Below are 23155 nucleotides of genomic sequence, written 5' to 3'. Positions count from 1 at the left end.
TTATCTGTCTCCCTCTTCCAAATCCTGGTGGCGTCTGGTCAAATCCGTTTCTGGTGTTTGTTCCCCCTCCATCCCCTCCCTTACCTCAAACGGCTACACAGCTGACTCCGCATGTGAAAAAGCTGAATGCCTCAACTCTGTGTTTGCCTCTAAATCTTGTGTCTCAAACCCATCCCTCTCTGTACCCACCATACCCAGTCGTACCCTGCTGCTCCTGGACTCCGTGTCCTTTCCTCCTGACAAGGTGGAAAAGTTTCTGTCAACCCTCGACTCCGCACGTGAAATAAGCTGAATGCCTCAACTCTGTGTTTGCCTCTAAATCTTGTGTCCCAAACCCATCCCTCTCTGTACCCACCATACCCAGTCGTACCCTGCTGCTCCTGGACTCCGTGTCCTTTCCTCCTGACAAGGTGGAAAAGTTTCTGTCAACCCTCGACTCTGATTCTGCAACTGGACCCGACGGCATCAGCCCACGGGTCCTAAAATCCTGCTCTGCCGCTCTATCTCACCCTCTCTCTGTTGTCTTCACCCTCTCTTTTGCTCAAGGTCAACTGCCATCTGCTTGGAAATCAGCCAACATCACCGCTATGCACAAAAAAGGTGCAAAAACAGATCCTAGCAACTACAGACCAATCAGCCTTCTCCCAATTATCAGCAAAGTCATGGAATCCATCATTGCTTCGGATATGAAATCTTTCCTCTTCTCCAATGGCTTGATCTCTGATCATCAATTTGGTTTCAGACCAGGTCACTCTACTCTGGACATGCTGCTTCTGCTGTCTCAACAATGGATGGAGGTCCTCAATGCCAAACAGGAAATTAGAGCTGTCTCCCTCGACATATCACGTGCCTTCGACACGGTCTGGCACCCCGCTCTGCTCACCAAACTCTCCTCCTTTGGTATCCATGGAAATCTCCACGCATGGCTGGCGGACTTCCTCTCCAGTCGTCGTCAACGTGTGGCCCTGAATGGGTTTCTCTCATCTCCTCTTCCTGTTCAGGCTGGAGTTCCCCAAGGCAGTGTTCTGGGCCCCGTGCTTTTTCTGGTCTTCATCAATGATCTCTCTGACTCTCTTGAAAATCCTCTCTATCTCTTTGCTGATGACTCCACTCTCTGCCGCTCCATCCCTCTTCCCTCAGATCGGCAGTCTGCAGCCTCCTCACTCTCTGAAGACTTGGACAAAATCACAGACTGGTCAAACAAGTGGAACATGTCTTTCAATCCTGACAAATCTCACACTCTTACTATGTCTCTCCGAAAAGATCGATTGGACAACCCTCCCATCTACTTTCTCAACAATCCTCTCCAAGAAGTTCTGTCGCTCAAGCTTTTGGGTCTCACTATCTGCCATGATCTTTCTTGGGAAAACCACATTTCCAAGCTGGCCTCCAAAGCCAGTCGCCGACTGGGCATCCTCCGTTGTGCGAAGTCCTTCCTCGGCACACCTGAGCTCCTCACCACATACAAGGCTTTCATCCGCAGCTCAATGGAATACTGTTCTCCCCTATGGGCCGGTGCTCCTGCCTCACACCTAGCTCGGCTTCACGCTGTTGAAACCAAAGCTTTCAGAATTATTGGAATCTCCCGCGATGAAGCTATCTCTGAGGGCCTTTCACTCACTCACCGCAGGCAGGTAGGTGGTCTTTCTGTCTTCTACCGACTCCTCTCCGGCCTTGCACCCCCAGCTCTCTCTGTGCTCTGTCCCCCAAATATTCCTACAGGTCGCACAAGATCTGCCAGCAACCCTCTGATGGTTAAACTGCCGAAATCTCGGCTCTCTGCTCACCTTCACTCTTTCATTCCTCTTTTCTCCCGCCTCTGGAACAAACTCCCTCACTCCCTTCAATCCCACTCCTCCCTCCAGGTCTTTAAAACAGCTGTTCACCACCATCTCTTATCTTCCCCCATCCAAAACCTTGATCTTTTCTACCCCCACTAATTCACCCCAGATCCACCTTGTTTGAAATTCCAACTTCTTTCCTGGAAGTCCTGGCAGTGTCCATATGTTTTATACCTCTCCCACCGCCCCCTTCCCACCCCCCCCAAAGCCCTCGCCCTCTCTCAGATCTCTCGATGTCTCCATGTCTCTCGGTCCCTGCTCTCAAATGTTGTGTTTGTGTCCTTCCCCCTCTCTCCCCATCTTGTCTACCGCTCCCGATGTTATATGTTTTATGTATCGGTTTGTCTTTTTGTGTGATTAATGTTCGCTCTTTCACGAGCCTCGATCTTGTATACAAAAAAAAACAAAAAAAAAACGTGTGGCCCTGAATGGGGTTCTCTAATCTCCCCTTCCTGTTCAGGCTGGAGTTCCCCAAGGCAGTGTTCTGGGCCCTGTGCTTTTTCTGGTCTTCATCAATGATCTCTCTGACTCTCTTGAAAATCCTCTCTATCTCTTTGCTGATGACTCCACTCTCTGCCGCTCCATTCCTCATCCCTCAGATCGGCAGTCGGCCGCCTCCTCACTTCCTGCAGACCTGGACAAAATGACAGACTGGTCAAACAAGTGGAACATGTCTTTCAATCCTGACAAATCTCACACTCTTCCTATGTCTCTCCGAAAAGACTGACTGGACAACCCTCCCATCCACTTTCTGAATAATCCTCTCCAAGAAGTTCTGTCACTCAAGCTTTAGGGTCTCACTATCTGCCATGATCTTTCCTGGGAAAACCACATTTCAAATCTGGCCTCCAAAGCCAGTCGCCGACTGGGCATCCTCTGTCGTGCAAAGTCCTTCCTTGGCACACCTGAACTCCTCACCACATACAAGGCTTTCATCCACAGCCCAATGGAATACTGTTTTCGCCTCTGGGCCGTTGGTCCTGCCTCACACCTAGCTCGGCTTCACGCTTTTGAAACCAAAGCTTTCAGAATCATTGGAATCTCCTGCGATGAAGCTAACTCCGAGGGCCTTTCACTCACTCACGGCAGGCAGGTTGGTGGTCTTTCTTTCTTCTACCGACTCCTTTCCGGTTTTACTCCCCCAGCTCTCTCTGGGCTCTGTCCCCAAAATATTCCTACAGGTCGCACAAGATCTACCTGCAACCCTCTGATGGTTAAACTGCCAAAATCAAGACTCTCTGCTCACCTTCACTCCTTCATTCCTCTTTTCTCCTGCCTCTGGAACTAACTCCCTCACTCTCTTCAATCCCACTCCTCCCTCCAGGTCTTTAAAACAGCTGTTCACTACTATCTCTTATCTTCCCCCATCCAAAACCTTGATCTTTTCTACCCCTGCTAATTTCACCCCAGATTCACTTTTTTGAAATAGCAATTTCCTTCATGGAAGTCTTTGCAGTGTCCTTATGTTTTATACTTCTCCCACCCCTCCCCCACTTCCCACGCCTCCTCCCCCCAAGCCCTCTCCCTCCCACATCTCCCGATGTCCCTGTTCTCAAATGTTGTGTTTGTGTGCTTCCCCTTCTCTCCCCATCTGTCTGCCACTCCCCTTATAATATACTTTGTGTGTCTGTTTGATTTTTTTTTTGTGTGTGTGAGATAAATTTTAGCTCTTTCACGAGCCTTGCTTCTGTATGCAAAAAAAAGAAGCTGATAATTGATTTACTTTGTTGAACCACCTTTAGAGGCCATTTTTCCCTGCAGAGCAGGGGTTTCCCTTTTTGGGGCACCTTGGACCCCTTTTTGAAGCAATGTTTTATGGCCGGATGCCCTTCCTGCCACCAACCCTGTTAGTCGCCTCTTGCGACACACAGGGATTTACCAGTGAACTGGTACTCACTCAATTTGCCGACCTCGGAAGGATGACAGGCTGAGTCAACCCCCCTGGTGTGAATTCAGCCATCAATTCGAACCCAGGATCCTGGGATCCCAAGCCGGCACCCCAACCGCTAAGCCAACACCAGGCTATGATTTACTTTGTTGGAAAGCTGATAATCAATTTACTATGTTGTTGGAAAGCTGAGAATCAGTTTACGTTGTTGAAAAGCTGATAATCGATTTACTTTGTTGAAAAGCTGATAATCAATTTACTTTGTTGGAAAGCTGATCATTGATTTACTTTGTTGAAAAACTGATAATCTATTTACTTTGTTGAAAAACTGATAATCAATTTACTTTGTTAGAAAGCTGATAATCAATTTACTTTGTTGGAAAGCTGATCATTGATTTACTTTGTTGAAAAACTGATAATCTATTTACTTTGGTGGAAAGCTGATAATCTATTTACTTTGTTGGAAAGCTGATAATCAATTTACTTTGTTGAAAAACTGATAATCTATTTACTTTGTTGAAAAGCTGATAATCAATTTACTTTGTTGAAAAGCTGATAATCAATTTACTTTGTTGGAAAGCTGATAATTTATTTACTTTGTTGAAAAACTGATAATCAATTTACTTTGTTGAAAAGCTGATAATCAATTTACTTTGTTGGAAAGCTGATAATTTATTTACTTTGTTGAAAAACTGATAATCGATTGACTTTGTTGGAAAGCTGATAAATTGATTGACTGTTGGAAAGCTGATAATTTATTTACTTTGTTGAAAAACTGATAATCAATTTACTTTGTTGGAAAGCTGATCATTGATTTACTTTGTTGGAAAGCTGATAATGTATTTACTTTGTTGAAAAGCTGACAATCAATTTAGTTTGTTGGAAAGCTGATCATTGATTTACTTTGTTGAAAAGCTGATAATCGATTTACTTTGTTGGAAAGCTGATAATTTATTTACTTTGTTGAAAAGCTGATAATCAATTTAGTTTGTTGGAAAGCTGATCATTGATTTACTTTGTTGAAAAACTGATAATCAATTTACTTTGTTGGAAAGCTGATCATCAATTTACTTTGTTGGAAAGCTGATAATCAATTTACTTTGTTGAAAAACTGATAATAATCTATTTACTTTGTTGAAAAACTGATAATAATCAATTTACTTTGTTGGAAAGCTGATAATCGATTGACTTTGTTGGAAAGCTGATAATTGATTGACTTTGTTGGAAAGCTGATAATTGATTTACTTTGTTGAAAAGCTGATAACAATCAATTTACTTTGTAGGAAAGCTGATCATCAATTTCCTTTTTTGAAAAGCTGATAATTGATTTACTTTGTTGAAAAGCTGATAACAATCAATTTACTTTGTAGGAAAGCTGATCATCAATTTACTTTGTTGGAAAGCTGATAATCAATTTACTTTGTTGAAAAACTGATAATAATCTATTTACTTTGTTGAAAAACTGATAATAATCAATTTACTTTGTTGGAAAGCTGATAATTTATTTTCTTTGTTGGAAGAAGAAAAGCAAACGGGGGAAAAATGTACATATCGAAGCAAAATCTATATATATAAAACACAGTTTGTGTGTGTGTGTGTGTGTGTGTAATGTTACCGATAGACTCCTAAACGGAGAGGCTCATGTACTTGATATTTGGCACAGACATGGCCATTGAGCCTGGGAAGAACATGGCTGACCTAAAAAAAAATTATTTCATAATATTTTTTTACCATATTTTTACCTCAGCGCATTTCAGCGAGGAATATTATGCACGGAATCTGACCGGTGGCAGAGCAGCGCGCTGATTCGCTCAGAGCAATCACGTGATGTTCCTTGCCGCCATTAACTCAGTTACGCGTTCGCACGTATTTCAGAGCGAAAAGCGATTGCGTTTTTTCACATTTCAGCGAGGAACATTGCCATTCACACCACATAGGTTTTTTTTTCTTTCATCTTTAGATCCATATTTTTTTTCAGCGAGGAATATTATACACGGAATCTGAATCGGTGGCAGAGCAGCGCGCTGATTCGCTCAGAGCGATCATTGATGACGATCACGATCACGTGATGACGTGATCACGAATGATGTTCGTGACGCGATCACGTGATGTTCCTTGCCGCCATAAACTCACAGCAAGTAGCATAGATTTTAGCATGATTAGCATTTAGCATGATTTAGCATGATTTAGCATAGATAGTAGCATGTTTCACATAGATTTTTTTTCAGCGAGGAATATTATACACGGATTCTGACCGGTGGCAGAGCAGCGCGCTGATTCGCTCAGAGCGATCACGTGATGTTCCATCCCCGCCGCCAGTTGGCTTCACTTTTCACGGAGTATGAGCGTTCTATATATTTTCAATTCAGTGTGCCCGACTCGCTCACGTACTTGATTTGTGGCATAGACATGGCCATTGGGCCTTCACGGTGTAATTTGTGCGAGGGAGGAGGGGGAGGGGGAGGGATTAGCAGCAGAAGCAGAAGCAGAAGCCCCCGTCCTCCGAGCTTCCGTCCTCCCCTCCCCCTTCCTTCCCCCTCCACCCTACCCCCTCCCCTTCTCCCCTCCCCCTCCCTTTTCCCCCCTCCCCCTCCCCCTCCCCTTTTCCCCCTCCCCCTTCCTTTTCCCCCTCCCCCTCCCTTTTCACCCCCCCTCCCTTTTCCCCCTCCCCCCACCCCCTCCTCCCTCCCCTACCCCCACTCCCCCCTCCCCCTCCCCTCCCCCTCCCCTCCCCCCTCTTCTCCCCCCCCTCTCCTCCCCTCCCCCCTGTTCCCCTCCCCTCCCCTTCCCCCCCCTCCCCTCACCCGCCCGGCAATGCCGGGTACTTCTGCTAGTAAAGATATAAAAGTACCCTGAAGGAGCACACAACCAAAATAGTTGGCAGTGATAGTCTTGGTGAGTCCATCATAATGGAATGCTGATAACACCTTTCTATAATCTTTGATGCGCCTGAAGGAACTGCGCTCCAACGCGAGTCGAAAGAATTGACGCGACCAAAGACGGAATTCGTCCGAGTTGCTTTATTGAAACAAAACAGCTCAGGTATTCTGACAAGCCCGTTTATCGGGCAGCAATATATATACACATTTATGTCGGGAAGTTTGCCCGGCAAAAGCTATACCGGGCATGCCCGGGTGTCAAGGGCGAGTCCTGGAAAGGCGAGTCTGGACCTGCCCGGGCGTGTTTGGCTGCGGCCTGGCAAGTCGAGGCTGGGCGTGCCCGGGCGCTCTGGACGAGCCCTGGAAAGGCGATAGCGGGCATGCCCGGACGCTCTGGGCGAGCCCTGGAAAGGCGATAGCGGGCATGCCCGGACGCTCTGGGCGAGCCCTGGAAAGGCGATAGCGGGCATGCCCGGACGCTCTGGGCGAGCCCTGGAAAGGCGAGAGCGGGCATGCCCGGGAAAGACGAGACCGGGCGTGCCCGGGAGGTTCGGGCGTGCCCGGGAACAGTGAGTCCGGGCATGCCCGGGAGAGGCGCGTCTGGCCGTGTTCTGGCCGGTGCAAGGCGATTGTGTGCATCCAGCGGTAACCGCTACACGCCCACAGTTGACATTGCATTTCAGAGCAGATCAATAATTACTTCTGCCACCGAAGGTGGACAGAGGTTATGGTTTCACATCTGTTTGTTTGTCTGTCTGTCTGTCTGTCTGTGAGAAGGATATCTCAAGTTGTCGAAGGATTCAGACGAAACTGCACGCCCTTTAACCCAAGGGAATGTGAATGTTTGAAGGACTACGTTGAATGTGAGGTTGTGTGGAAACCCTAACCCTAACCCTAACCCTAACCCTAACCCTAACCCAGCTTTAAAACAGCTGTTCACCACCATCTCTTATCTTCCCCCATCCAAAACCTTGATCTTTTCTACCCCCGCTAATTCACCCCAGATCCACCTTGTTTGAAATTCCAACTTCTTTCCTGGAAGTCCTGGCAGTGTCCATATGTTTTATACCTCTTCCACTGCCCCCTTCCCACGCCCCCCCCCCCCCCCAAAGCCCTCGCCCTCTCTCAGATCTCTCGATGTCTCCATGTCTCTCGGTCCCTGCTCTCAAATGTTGTGTTTGTGTCCTTCCCCCTCTCTCCCCATCTTGTCTCCTGCTCCCGATGTTATATGTTTTATGTGTCGGTTTGTCTTTCTGTGTGATTAATGTTCGCTCTTTCACGAGCCTCGATCTTGTATACAAAAAAAAACAAAAAAAAACAAACTTAGTGGACAGTTTAGGTGTGTGACAAGGATTGAGCTGTTGTTTCAGCTGTTTAGGTGTGTGACAAGAACTGTTCAACCCTTTTTTAAAGTAATTCTTCACAATTGAGAGAAGAGCCAAAAACGACACAGGACGATGTTTCATACAGTTATGGACGGATTCAGGTGAAACTGGGTGGGTGAGTTGGGCAGGTGAAAAGAACAATCAGATTCGATTTTGGTTAAGATACTGATGCAGATCCGGCCTATCAGTGGGATACAAACCGTAAACTATTCGGATTGGCAGAGGTAGCCTCTCTACCGAGTGTCATTCTCGGTCATGGATGGAATGAGGTGCCAATTGTTGTTGGAAGACCAACAACGTGGAACACATTGCCCTGGAGTGTGACTAATGGCATTAAACCTCCTTTTGTTTTTCTCCTCTCTGTTTGACATCCTCTTCCCCTAACTTCTGATTCCCACCTTTGGAACAAAGTGCACGCCCTTTAACCCAAGGGAATGTGAATGTTTGAAGGACTACGTTGAATGTGAGGTTGTGTGGAATTGGCGTGCTTCCTCGTGATGCGAAGTTTTCTTCTGTGCAGGCACGGACGTTGCAATTCCCACAGCACTTTGAAATGCGTGTCCCAGTACAGTCGGTGAGTAAGCCGACTATTTCGGATTTTGCTCACGCTTGCTCACGAGTTAACTCCACGCAGCATTTTTCCATTGCTTGAACACCTGTTTTCCAGGAGTCATCGGTTTGGCCATTCAACATCCCAGGACGAACTCTGATATTTGTCTTGGTGTGGCCTTTCATAGCCCAGTGGCTCATCCGTGTGTTTTTGCGACGACGCAGGTGATTTCTCTTCACATGTTCACAATCCAAGACTTAATGCTAATTCCTTTTATTTCTGGCATTTTCAAGGGACTTCCTTTGTGCACACAAACGCCATTTTGTTTTATGTCATTCCTTCCTCTTTCGAAGCCGACGCTTCTGAGGGTAACGGTCTTGCATCCGTCTTCTTCTTGCTTGACAACAATGTCCTATCTGGCCACATCTCTCACGATAGTTCCCCATTTTCAGCAGATACATAATTTGCTGCTCCTTCTCCATTTGGGATTATGGAAGAAAAAAAATGTACTTAAGAGGTGGAAAACAGGCACACAAACCTCATCCCGAGTCAGTGTTAATTTGTGTTATGAGCTCTGGGATGCAGCATTATAGAGCGTACATTGTTTTCTTTAGCTTGAGTTTAGGAATATCTAACAAGGGTAATTCAAGGCTGATGTGGACTTTTATGATATTAAAGCGCGGTGTTACGCGCACTGTTTGTAAACAAGGAGGAAGCGGACAACGCGGTAATTTGTAAGAGTCTTTATTCAAGAGCTCACTGTAACACTGAACTCTCAGGGCTGCACACCCCGTGTATATCGTGAGGCCACGCCTCTCTCCCGGGCGTGGCCCACCCCCACTCGGTGTGCGGGGTGATGTCACCACGTCAGTGCTTTCGTGTCCGCCACACGCGCCCCCCCCAGAATCCCCGCGCACCTGAAGGGCTAGTTTGCGGGACAAACGGATGACCCGGCCGAAGCGCCCCCTGGCGACTGGCGGCGTCTGGGATGCAGGGATGCCATCTGGGATGCCTCCGGCTGCCCCTGGGATGGGTGCAGGACCGGGGGGCGGCGTGGCGGCGGGGCTGGGCGGTGCCGGGGGTCCGCCCGCAGGGGGGCAGCCCCGACGCGTGGGTCGGGCCACTGGCGGTGGATGGTCCACGTCGAGGTGGGCCGGCTTGAGGCGGTCCACAGAAACGCGGTCAGGAGTACCGCCGATGTCCAGGGTGAAGTGCTTCACCCCGGTCTCCAGCACGCGGAGAGGCCCATCGTACGGGGGCCGCAGTGGTGTCCGGTGGGCATCGTGGCGGACGAAGACGTACTCCGCCGTGCGAAGCTCCGGGGCGACGTGCGTCGGTGGGTACCTGTGGCATGCCGTTGGCACCGGGGCGAACCTCTGGGCAGTCTCCTGCAGAGCGGAGCGCTGCTGTGCCGCGGACCATGGTGCCGTGGAGTCGGGGAGGAACTCGCCCGGCACCCGCAGCGGTTGCCCGGAGACCAACTCCGCCGTGGATGCGCGCAGGTCCTCCTTGGGCGCCGTCCGGAGGCCCAGCAGGACCCAGGGGAGCCTGTCGACCCAGCCGCCGTCGCGGAGGGTGGCCCGGAGCGCGGCCTTCAATGAGCGGTGAAATCGCTCACACAGGCCGTTAGCCTGGGGGTGGTAGGCCGTGGTTCGGTGCAGCCGGACCCCGGGCCCCTGCGCGACCGCCCCCCAGAGCTCTGAGGTGAACTGGGGGCCGCGGTCGGACGAGATGTCTGAGGGGGCGCCGAACCGGGCGACCCAGGTGGCGATGAAAGCCTGCGCGACGTCCGCCGCCATCGTCGACGCCAAGGGCACGGCCTCCGGCCACCGGGTGGTGCGGTCCACCATTGTGAGGACGTGGGTGAAACCCCGCGAGGGGGGCAGAGGTCCCACCAGGTCCACGTGGACGTGGTCAAACCGGTGTTCCGGCACCGTAAACGGGGCCAACGGGGCCTGGGTGTGCCGGTGCACCTTGGCGCGCTGGCACCCGAGGCACGTCCTGGCCCAGCCGCGGACGGCCTTCCGGAGGCCATGCCAGACGAATTTGTCGGCAATCAACCTTTGGGAGGCCCTCGCGCCCGGGTGGGACAGGCCGTGGATGGCGTCAAACACCTGGCGCTGCCAGCCCGCGGGCACGATGGGGCGAGGCCGCCCGAGGGAGACGTCGCACAAGAGGGCCGCGCCCGCGCCGTCGAACGGCACCTCGGTGACGCGGAGGCCCGTGACGGCGGTCCGCAAGGCCTGGACGTCGGGGTCAGCGGCCTGGTCCGCTGCCATCCGGGCATAGTCGATGCCGAGGTGGACTGCGTGGGCGACGGCCCGGGAAAGGCAATCCGCCACCGGGTTGTCCTTCCCCGCGACGTGCCGGATGTCCGTCGTGTACTTGGACACGGCCGAGAGGTGACGCTGCTGCCGGGCCGACCACGGCTCGGTGACCTTGCCCATCGTGAAGACCAGCGGCTTGTGGTCGACAAAGGCCGTGAACGCACGGCCCTCGAGCAGATGGCGGAAGTGCCTGACCGCCAAGTGAAGCCCGAGCAACTCGCAGTCGAAGGTACTGTAACGGCGTTCGGGCGGGCGAAGCTGCCAGCTAAAGAACGCCAGCGGTTGCCAAGCTCCACGCACCCATTGCTCGTGCACCGCGCCCACCGCGTAGTCCGAGGCGTCGGTGGTAAGGGCGATCGGCGCATCGGGCGCCGGGTGCGCGAGCATGGTGGCGTTAACCAAGGCGAGCTTCGCGCCCGTGAACGCCGCGTCCATCTGCTCGGTCCAGGTGATGTCGCCTTTGCCCGGCTTACCTCGGAGAGCTTCGTGCAGGGGGCGCAGGAGCTGGGCGATACGGGGAAGCAACCGATGGTAAAAGTTCACCATGCCCAGGAACCCCTGCAGCCCCCTGATCGTGCGGGGGCGTGGAAACCCCTTCACCGCCTCCACCTTGGCCGGCAGGGGGAAGGCTCCGTGCCTGGTGACGCGGTGCCACAGAAAATCGAGTTCGGCGACGCCGAACCAGCACTTTGCGAGGTTCACAATCAGGCCATGCTGGCCCAGGCGTTCGAAGAGCGTGCGGAGGTGGTGTAGGTGCTCTTCGCGGGACGCGCTGGCGACGAGGATATCGTCCAGGTAGACGTATACAAAATCCAAGTCGCGCAGGACGCTGTCCATCAGCCGCTGGAACGCCTGAGCCGCATTCTTCAGACCGAAGGGCATCCGCAGGAATTCGAAGAGTCCGGACGGCGTGATGACCGCCGTCTTCGGGACGTCCTCCGGCCTGACGGGGACCTGATGGTAACCGCGTATGAGGTCCACCTTCGAGAAGAAGGACATGCCCGCCAAACGGGCGGAAAAGTCCTGAATGTGGGGGACGGGGTAGCGGTCGGGGGTGGTGGCGTCATTGAGACGGCGATAGTCCCTGCACGGTCGCCATCCCCCGCCGGGCTTCGGCACGATGTGCAGCGGCGACGCCCAAGCACTCTCCAAGCGCCGAACGATGCCGAGTCGCTCCAGGGTAGCGAACTCCGCTTTTGCTACCGCCAGCTTCGTCGGCTCGAGGCGGCGTGCCCGGGCGTAGACCGGTGGCCCGACGGTGGGGATGTGATGGGCCACACCGTGCTTGACGGCCCCCGCCGAGAAGGTGGGCTGCGTGAGGGCCGGGAAGCCGGCGAGGAGGCGGGTGAATTCGTCCGCTGCCGGAAGCGTACAGATCAACGTGGCCGGAACCGAACCGTTCAGCAAGCCGCTTGGCAAGCCGCTCGGTGAGCCGCTCAGTGGGCTGCTCGACGAGCTGGGCAGCGCACAAGCGAGCGAGCTGAACGTCTCGGCCTGGACAAGACGTCTGTGCTTTACGTCGACCAGGAGCCCATTTGTGCACAGGAAGTCCGCGCCAAGCAATGCCATGGGCATGTCGGCGGTGACGAACGACCATCGGAAAACCTGCCCTCCGAACCGCAGAGAGAGGCAGCGTTTTCCATACGTAAGGAAGGGTGTCCCGTTTGCGGCAAGCAGCGCAGGGCCCCCGCCCGCGGCGTGCTTGTCCGACGTACCGGCAGGAACGACACTCACCTGCGCTCCTGTGTCGCACAGGTAACGGCGCCTGGATAAGGTGTCCGTGATGAACAGCAGGCTGTTCGAACGGCCGGCGCTCATTGCCACTATCGAGCGCCGGCCCGGGCGTTACCCGACCTGTTGAAGGAGCATGGCGGATGACACTGTCGAGCCTCGTGGCCGAACTTGGCGTGGAACCAGCACCAGGTGGTGGAGCTGGAGGAGTGCGGCTGGCTTCGCCAGGCCGGCGGAGTTGGCGGTGTTCCCCGCGGTGGCGGTTTTCGCCGCAGCGCTGGGCGGGGCGTGGCGGCGGCCACGAGGTGCATATCAGCATGCTGCGTATGCTGTGTAAGCTGATGCTGTGGATCAGCATCATCAGCAGCATCAGCCTCGAGGTCCGTGACGGCCGCACCGACTCTCGCCCGCGTGTCCGAAGCCGCGAAGTACCTGTCCACCGCGGCGGCCAATGCTCGGGGTTCCATTAGCACGGTCCAGGCCAACGCGAGGCGTACCTGTGCTGGAAGTTGGCGACGGAAAAGTGCCCGGAATAGAGAACCAGGGGCTTCGTCGCCCAACAGTTACAGCATATGGTCCATTCGGACCGACGGGCGCGTGTCGCCGAGCTCGGGGAGATCCAGGAGGCGGTTGGCCCGTGTGTCCACCGTGAGGCCGAACGTGTCTAGGAGCAGCCGCTTGAGTGCCTCGTACTTGTGGCCGTCCGGTGGGTGGCGAAGGACGGACACAACTCGAGCGGCCGTGCCGGGCCCGAGGGAGGCGACGACGTTGCAGTAGCGCGTGTCGTCGTGGGTGAGGCGCCGAAGCTGAAACTGGGCTTCGGCTTGGACGAACCAAACTTCGGCCTGGGCCTCCCAAAATTCGGGAAGTTTAATCGACATCGCGTTGTTGGCCATGGCAATGGCATCGTGTTTGGAAGGATCACTATGGCAGATCCAACGTCGAGGGTCACCAGTAAAGCGCGGTGTTACGCGCGCTGTTTGTAAACAAGGAGGAAGCGGACAACGCGGTAATTTGTAAGAGTCTTTATTCAAGAGCTCACTGTAACACTGAACTCTCAGGGCTGCGTGCCCCGTGTATATCGTGAGGCCACGCCTCTCTCCCGGGCGTGGCCCACCCCCACTCGGTGTGCGGGGTGATGTCACCACGTCAGTGCTTTCGTGTCCGCCACAATATAGAATCAAAACGTACGCACAATAAAGTTTATGAAGCTTCATGTGATTTTTCAACGTTCTCCCTTGATACATGTGGTTGATACTTGATGCCATCTCTGTAGACATCTTTGTGGCTGATATGCAGCCATATAATGGACACGTACTTTGTTGACTCCATCATTTGTGAACTCTACATCACTCAGATGCTCCTTGGTCCAAAGAGATGAAAATCACAAGTTAACAAATCCGGATTGAATGGAGGATGACTTTGAACTTTGCAAACCACAATTGGCTCAAGTATTGCTGTTCGCATTTTCCATGTGAAGGTGATCATGATTGTGCAGTACAAGTCAGGCCCTGACACCGCAATACCTGAACATTGTCTGCTTATTGCTCGTCTCCTCTCATGGCATAACTAGAACAGCACTTGGTAGAGCGCATACCTCTGCCAGGCTGAACGGTTTACGCTTTGTATCCTACTGATAAGCCGGATCTGCACCGGACCTCCAAAATCTAATCGGCTTGTTCTTGTCACCTACACAACTCATCCCCCCATGTGTCGGATGATGTTTCCAAAAGTTATGGACAGCTTTTAACAACTTGGTGGATGAGTCTACCATGCATGTCAGAGCAGAAACTCTACCATGAAGTCCAAGGAACTGTCCGTAGAACTCCGAGATAGAATTGTGAGGAGACATAGATCTGGGGAAGAGTATAAAACAATTTCTAGAGTGTTGAAAGTTCTCAAGAGTACAGTGAGCTCCATCATTCAGAAATGGAAAAAATGTGGAACTACCCAGACTCTTTCTACAGCTGGCTGCCCGACCAAACTGAGCACCTGGGTAAGAAGGACCTTGGTCAAGGAGGTGACGAAGACCCCAATGACCACTCTGATAGAACTACAGAGTTCCTTGGCTGAGATGGAAGAACTTGCTTGGAAGGACAACAGTCTCTGCAGCCCTTCACAAATCTAGGATTTATGGGAGAGTGGCCAGACGTAAGCCACTCCTGAGAAAAAGTCACATGACAGCATGCCTGGAGTTTGAAAAAAGGTACGTGAAAGACTGAGAGAACATGAGGCAAAATATTATGTGGTTGGTCTGATGAGACGTAAATTGAACTCTTTGGCCTGAATCCAAAGTGCTATGTCTGGTGGAAATCGAGCACAGCTAATCACCCATCTAACACCATCCCTACCATGAAGCATGGTGGTGGCAGCATCATGCTATGGGGATGCTTTTCAGTGGCAGGGAATGGAAGACTTGTAAGAATAGAGGGAACAATGAATGGAGCCAAATACAGGCAAATCCTTGAGGCGAACCTGCCTCAGAGTGCAAAAGACTTTAGAGTACGACAAAGATTTACGTTTAAAAAGGACAATGACCCCAAGTCTAGAGCCAAAGCAACACTGGAATGGCCTCAGAACAAGAATGTGAAAGTCCCCTTGAGTGACCCAGCCAAAGCCCAGACTTGAATCCCATTGTGAATCTGTGGAAAGACTTGAACATTGCTGTTCACTGGTGCTCTCCATCCAACTAACTTGACAGAGCTTGAGCAAATCTGCAAGGAAGAATGGGGGAAACTCCCCAAATGAAATGTGCAAAGCCGATACAGACAAACCCAAGAAAACTCGAATCTGTAATCACTGCCAAAGGAGCTTGTGCAAAGTATTGACTCAGGGGGTTGAATATAGATGTAAATTCGATGTTTCTGTATTTCATTTTTAGTTGTTTTGTAAAAATTTCTTTTAAAAATACTCCACTTTGACATTTCGGGATATTATGTGTAGATCAGCATCAAAAAATATCTCAATTTAATCCATTTTACATTCAGGCTGTAACACCACAACAAAATGTGAAAAAAGTCAAAGGGTGTGAATACTTTCTGAAGGCGCACTGTACATGGTCAGCCAAGGGCATGTGGCATACGACATTCTTTGGCCAAGGCATCTCTGGTCTAACTCCTCCATTTTCATCGGTCTTTTCACATGTTTTGGTTTGTCTTTGTTCTCCTTGTGTATGTGACGCCAGCTCACCAACTTGGTCCGGACTTTGATGTTTTCTCTACGCCTTCACAATGGCCATTCACTGTTATCTTTAGAGAAAATCTCACATCTATCTCCGATTTGATCTACTGCTTGTTCTACTCAGATAGCGACTTCCTTATTCACCTTGTTCCTCACCCTTTCCATATTCTTTCATATTCCTTATTCGTCCCTTACCGGTTTCACCAGAGGGAACTGTAGGTTGCTCTCCGTCTGTCTGCCCGTCCGTCCCACCTGTGGTTTTTCAGATTTTTTTCGCGTACTCTTTAGCAAATTCAACTGAAACTTGGTGCATGGCTTTATTCTGTTAAATTACAGAACAAGTTTGAGTTTCAGGGCGTTTCATCAATTTTTCAGAGTTACGCTCGTTTTTGACTTGTAAAATATCACACCCGTCAGGCCGTGTATTGCAAAGTTGGAACTCTTTCATGAACAGACACCATTACAAATGATGGGATTCCCATGTCAGCGTTTACCTTTACCTTTGAATGCCTTTTTAAAATATACCATTCGAGGATCCCAATTACTTTTATCGGTTTTCCTGTTTGCGTCGTTTATTTTTTCCAATAAATGAGTCGCCGTTTGCAATGTTACTGTGACCTTTGCCCTGTGTGTAAGCTGTGCTTTCCCTGCTTTTTTCCAGGCGTCTGAACAAAGGAATAATGAGGTCATTGCAGCCATGATTTGAAGTGAAAGTTTTAAATTCCAGAAATAATGACATTCACATTTGAAACGTCATGAACCTGTCTGGGACCGATTCTTTCCATCAAAATCATTTTATTTATTTATTAGAGATGAAGAGGAAACATTTCTAATTGGTGTACTGAAACAAAATCTACATGGTGTGTATGCTCCAAGATCATTCGTCTCTCAATGATTCTTTTTTCTTTTTTTTTGTGTACATAATCGAGGCTCGTGAAAGAGCTAACATTTATCACACAAACAAATCAAACAGACAAACAAACAAAGTATATAAAAAGGGGAGCGGTAGACAAGATGGGGAGAGAACGGGAAGCACATAAACACAACACTTGAGAGCAGGGAGATCGGGAGATCTGTGCGAGGGAGAAGGCTTGGGGGGAGGAGGCGTGGGAAGGGGGGGGGGGGGGTGGGGAGGGTGTGAGAAGTATAAAACACAAGGATACTACAAGGACTTCCAGGAGTTCACTTGATATTTCACGAAAAACTCCTTTAATGTTCAGTAAAAGCCCTTTAGTTATATGAAATCATGCACTTACCTTTATATTGTGCCCCTACAATATCTTCTCTTCTCTCACCTAGCTGCAGCAATCGAAGGGAAGGGGTTCGTAAAGACACAGTAGGGTAGGGAGAGTTGTGGAGTCATTTCATTTCCTGTGCAGCACTTGGCTGCTGGTCTGCATCATTGGCTGAGGGTGCAGTGTGCCGCTGATGCAGTGCCCCCTATAGGTCAGAGGAGGAATTTGTAATTTGTTCATTAGTGCCCCCTATAGGTCAGAGGAGGAATTTGTAATTTGTTCATGAGTGCCCCCTATAGGTCAGAGGAGGAATTTGTAATTTGTTCATGAGTGCAGGCGATAGCTCGCCTACTCTTTGCGAAGGACACTTTAATTTAATTTAATTTATTATTCTGCAGGTACATCAATACGTACATTGCGCCCATGTATGATTGCTAAAAATTGAACCAAATCACCCTTGAGTAGCTCTCCTGACTCCGTGGGATCTTTAGCGTATACTAACTTACACTATCAGATGGGACGCACAGTTTCAGGTCGATCCGAGGGGTGGCACACACTGATGCCTCGCCCTGCAGGTGAAACACCAGGATGATGTTTTATAGCTGGGTCGGGAATCGAACCCTGGCTCGGCAGCTCAGAGGCGAGTGTGCGTACTAGTGGAGTCGTTAAGTGCTAAAATTACCCAAAATGTCATAAAAGCATGGTAATTGCCAGGGTCATAGTTCAAACTGTTATTGTCGAATATCGATCGGGAGGCACTGAAAAACCTGTCATGTATGACGTCATCATTAAGATAGTGACTGTATCCAGATCGGATGTAATGCTTGTGCATTGCCGATACCAACAGGTATAAAATTGACCAAATACCATTTAAAACTAGAACGGTACTTGGTAGAGTGCATACTTCCACCAGGCTGAACACTGAATAGGCCGGATCTTGATCTGGACCTGAACCAGAATCTAATCGGTTTGTTTGTGTCACCTGACCCAACTCATGCACCAAGTTTTGTCATAACTCGTCCACAACGTATTGAAATATTGTGCAATTTATCGTTTTTGGCCTCATCTGGAATCGCTTGTTAACGTGAAAGTGTTTCCTGCGTTGACCAGCAAGTGACATTTCCTTTACCTTTAAAAATAGGATGTTGTCACCACCTGTGAACGAGTTGAACATCAAAAGAGCAAGGCCTCTACTACTGCCTAATGCTGGAGCCAATTTGTGCGCATGAATGTATCTGAAAGAGTTTCCGACACCAAATGCGACGTACATATCGATTTTTAGTCTGAAGGCTGCGGCTATTGCAATGATGACCACGTTGGTATCAACAGTTCTGGTAAAAGTTTGCTTGATATTATATTGTATTGTTGCATCATAAAGATGAACAAACGTACAAGTGTCTGCCAACTCACGATTACATATTTGCAAGTCCTCCTAATGCTGCAATTACAATCTTTCCGGTTGGCAAGAGATGTGCATTGACAGGCACAGGCAGAAATTAAAAAAAAAGAAGCTCGGTCTTCTTATCGTCATTGAGCCTGGTGTTGGCTTATCGGTTAGGGTGCCGGCTTGGGATCCTAGGATCCTGGGTTTGTTGGCTTATCGGTTAGGGTGCCGGCTTGGGATCCTAGGATCCTGGGTTTGTTGGCCTAGCGGTTAGGGTGCCGGCTTGGGATCCTAGGATCCTGGGTTTGTTGGCTTATCGGTTAGGGTGCAGGCTTGGGATCCTAGGATCCTGGGTTCGAATCCCGGTCGATCGCTGAATTAACACCAGGGGGGTTGACTCAGCCTGTCATCCTTCCGAGGTCGGCAAATTGAGTACCAGTTCACTGGTAATTCCGTGTGTGTCGCAAGAGGCGACTAACAGGGTTGACGGCAGGAAGGGCATCCGGCCACAAAACATTGCTTCAAAAAGGGGTCCATGGTGCCCAAAAAAGGCCAACCCCCGCTCTGCAGGGAAAAATGGCGTCTAAAGGTGGTTCTTTCTTGTCGTCATTCCGCAAGACAATTGCCAGTTTTGTAGATGCGCCAAACCGTCGTCCCTTCTTCTGCCTCCAGCGCATCTACATTGACGTTCTGCCAGCTTCAAGCTTTGTGGTAGGTATGTGTCCCAGACAATGTCTAACCTCTCTGCACCTCCGAGTTTGAATAAATATATGGTAGAAAACAGTTTTTGGTGTCGTCATTAAATGTTTTGCTTTCTTTTGGTGTTATGTTTACCAAGGCTGCACCGTCGATCATAACCGCTTTTACTGCGGGTAGATCAGGGTCGGATGTAACTACTTCAAGACCTGTGAGCATGTCAGCCTTGGTTCCATGTTGCAAATTGCCACTTTGAGACCCTAAAATTAAGACACATTAATTATGCCATCATGACGTCATGCACGGGGTCGTTGTCTGCCTGTCCATGGATTCTGGTTCAGGTCAGCATTTTGTGCCAATTTTCACACTTTTATGACATTTTGATCAATTCTAGCATATTTATGTAGATAACGACTCCACTATACCTCTAGGTTATCCGCCATCCCGTGGTAAGTGGGAATAGAGGTGATGGGAAAAAAATGGACCATCTGCAAGGCAGTTTTCCTTTTTTGGATGGGCAGGAATGGACAGCATTGATTTTACTTTCATGTTTCACAGGTTGTTATTCTTGTAATAAAATTACTGTTGCACATTGTGTTCATGAACCACGTGTTCTCCCTCTCCCTCTCCCTCTCCTCTCTCTCTCCCACTCCCACTAAATTTGTTTGTTATTTCAGCTGCGATTTACAATTTGATTGATTGATTGATTTTTGTTCAAAATTGTGTAACTGAGTTAAAATAAAATACCCCGAGTTGAAAACTTGTGCATTAATATTTGATAAAGGAGTTGTGAACTCATCCGATGTTATCAGCAAGGATATCGAAGGCGGTGCACCGGGAAAAATCACAGAACCATCGAAAAGCATCCAGAAATGAAAATTTACGTTAAAAAAAGTAAACGCGTATGTAAAAAAAAAGAAGACCTTGAACAATATTTAACATTTGAAAATTGTAATTTCTGTAACTGTAAACTGTGAAATAAACATGACAATAATGTCCGTAAATGAAAAAAAAAGCATCCTTGAATGAAAATGTATTTAAAAAAAAAAAAAAGTGTCAGATTAAAAAAACCTCAATCGATATCTAGCATTTGAAAATTTTAATTTCTATAACTTTAAACTGCGAAATAAAAATCTCAATTAAAATTTACGTAAAAAATGTAAATGCATCCATCAAATAAATAATCAAGAAGACATCATGCAGAGCACGATACTTGCAAAATCCACCCCCCTCCCCCCAAAAAAAATTCACCCCTTCCCCAAAAAATAAAAAGTTGCCATGGATACATCAAATTGTCCATTTCATCAAGATTATAATTGACGATCTTGATCAAAGCTCGGGTCAATCAGATGAAAATTGCTGATTTTTCAGATGAAAATTGATGATTTTAGAAGCTTGACCTTGAGTTGACCTTTGACCTTTTGACTTCGAAAATAGTTGGTTTCCCAATTTAGTGACAATATGCAAATGCTGTTAAATTTTAAAGTTAATTGAATGAAAAATGGCGATTTTAGAAACTCTATCTCGAGATGACCTTTGACCTCAAAATCAATAGGCTTCTTCCTTTTGACCAACTGTACCATCTGGTGAAGTTTTGTGAAGATCGGTTTAAAATTGTGACCTGTAGGTGACAGACAGAATAACGCACAAGACCAACCAATATACGTGAAAAATCTTCGATATTGTAAGTAATAAATAAAAAGACCTAAATTTATATCTAGCTAGAGGTCAGTGATGCTTGCCTATAATAACAATAAAGCTTCTATTTATTATGTACCAACATATGAAGCACAGTTTGTTATTGCTTATACAATACCCCACTAGTTCAGTATGTACACAAGGTGTCCACAAAGTCCTTGTGCAAATTGTAACGTTTCTAACTTTTGATGTACACATGATGGAAACAAACTAAATTTTGCATGAAAGTACAATTCAAGTTCTTACTCAATACATTTTTTTTTTTTTTTAGGTTTCAACCTAACCACCATCTTTCCCAACACATCGTTCAATCTGATTGTGCACCATGTTGATAGCATTCTCCTGTTGCTGCTGAGTAATTTCATGATTTGCATCATGTGATCGTAGCCCTAATTTCATCCTAAGAATGTGGGTTTGATGAGTAAACAACCGTTTTACATAGCCCCATAAAATGTAGCCCGATGAGGACAGGTCGAACGAGGTGGCCAAGCAATTGGTCTACGTCTAACAATCTACTTGTCTGGGAAGACATCATTCAAGAACCATCGACATTCGAAGCTTAGCGAAGAGCCTCGTCTTGTTGGTACAAGAGCACATGTGAATGAAAGATTTAATTGTAATAGTAAAATGGCTGGAATGTCCTCTTTTTTGCACCAAACATAGACAGATTATAATATATAAATAAAATAACCACCTTTAGAGGCCATTTTTCCCCGCAAAGCGGGGGTTGGCCTTTTTCGGGAACCGTGGTTGTTGTTGTTTTTTGGTCCCCTTTGTGAAGCAATGTTTTACGGCCGGATGCCCTTCCTGACGCCAACCCTTTTTGCCGCCTTTAACGACAAACAGGGAATTACCAGTGAACTGGTACTCAATTAGCCGACCTCAGAAGGAATGAACAGGCTGAGTCAACCCCCCTGGCGTTAATTCAGCGATCGACCGGGATTCGAACCCAGGATCCTAGGTATCCTAAGCCGGCACCCTAGCCGCTAGCCCAACAACAAACAGACAGATTACAGAGGGATAAAACATTAAACAGGTTTCAGGGGAAGTGGTTTTAGACACGAACATGCAGCAAAAGGTCATGGTGGTTTCTATACAAATAACAATGCATTTTCCTAATGTGGTCATTTTACCTCATGCTTACGCTATACATGGATGATGGGGAAAAAACTGTAGTTATGCTGCACAATGGTAGCCCCAAGAAGGCATTCCCACAACACATTATTACAGTTAAAAAGATGCTTCCAGCTTAATCTGCAAGCTGCGAGACACAGAATCGCCCACTGCAAACGATCAGTGTGTCAGCTGCTACAATGTAGTCCCTCGGCCACAGTTTTCTGGGGGGTTTTTTTTTTTATAGCAATGCTAGGCATTTTCTTGGGAATCAATCCATGGACACGTTTCTGGTTCACTGGCCTTCATCAGCATGGAGTGGATTCCCCTCAAGATTTGAGCTGGCCAGCTGTATAATGTCAATTTGTACCTCTTCACCGTCACCATTCAAGTGAAGATGTTCTGTAACAGCTTCACCTCCTCTACACAATATGCCCATTGCACTGAAATGTCTGGGGCTATCCAACCAATCTGACCTCCCAAATGTCTTCATCCACAAAGTGTCTGAGAAAACAACCCGTTCCCATTTTAAAAATGGGAGAAATCCGATAAAGACACCTCAAGTAAGGTAAACCAAAGGACATGGTGAGGTAACTAAAACAGGATGACAAAACTAACTGAGAGATGATGTAAACTATATACTATATATAAATAGTAAAGTTATGTGTTTTAGGAGTTGCGGAAGGCGAGAAGACGAGGCCATTTCGTAGGGTTCGAAGCTCGTTTATTCGTACAGAAATCTCCAGCACACTGATCGCGAACGGAAGTCGTACAGCTTTTATAAAGCCAAAACCCTCTTCGGAGGGCGTGGCTCCAACAACCGCGCGTGCGTCACGTCCACACAACCAAAAGCCCCACAGGCCCGTGCACGTGGATTATGACCAAATAAGGTAACCGCTACATGCAAATAAGGTAACCGCCACATGCGAATAAGTAAACCGCGACATGCGAATAAGGTAACCGCTACATGCGCCCCCCCAGAATGCACTCTCACGGGCATGTACGTAGTTCGCAGGCGCGCTCGGCAGTGCCGAGAAGGCTCGAGCAGTGCTCGGCCTCGGTACGCACGAAAAAACGCCGCTGTGGGGTTGAGCCGACTGAGGGGCCGGTCAAGGCCTCGGGGGAGGCTGCCGAGGTTCCTCGCGGGCCTCCCAAGGTTTCAGAGTAGGAGTAGTAGTTGCGCGAGTTGCGAGCAGCAGTGCACGCGAAGGTAACGAAGCAGCCGTGCCGCCAGCGTCAGTGCGCGTG

The 23155-nt window shown here is 48.8% G+C and overlaps 1 protein-coding gene across 14 annotated transcripts in view; it reads left to right on the top strand.

Annotated features, from left to right (window-relative positions):
* ACBD5 (acyl-CoA binding domain containing 5) overlaps window positions 1-21536 on the top strand; it is a 104402-nt gene extending 82866 nt beyond the window's left edge. For 5 of the 14 annotated variants that reach the window (XM_078786104.1, XM_078786101.1, XM_068126070.2 and 2 more), the window contains 3 exons: window positions 8514-8567; window positions 8661-8767; window positions 21066-21245. In XM_078786104.1, the coding sequence (XP_078642230.1) occupies window positions 8514-8567; window positions 8661-8767; window positions 21066-21126 (222 nt within the window). In that variant the 3' untranslated portion in view covers window positions 21127-21245. Of the gene's footprint in view, window positions 1-8513; window positions 8568-8660; window positions 9226-13779; window positions 16412-16442; window positions 19857-21065 lie in introns of those variants that run through there. The other 9 variants (XM_078786105.1, XM_078786106.1, XM_078786102.1 and 6 more) reach the window with 4 other exon arrangements.
* Window positions 21537-23155: the final 1619 nt, after the last annotated feature.

Source organism: Myxine glutinosa, chromosome 10 (assembly GCF_964187855.1).
Source record: "Myxine glutinosa chromosome 10, kmMyxGlut1.1, whole genome shotgun sequence".
NCBI classification, from domain to species: Eukaryota; Metazoa; Chordata; class Myxini; order Myxiniformes; family Myxinidae; genus Myxine; species Myxine glutinosa.
This window is presented reverse-complemented; position numbering and strand designations above follow the sequence as displayed.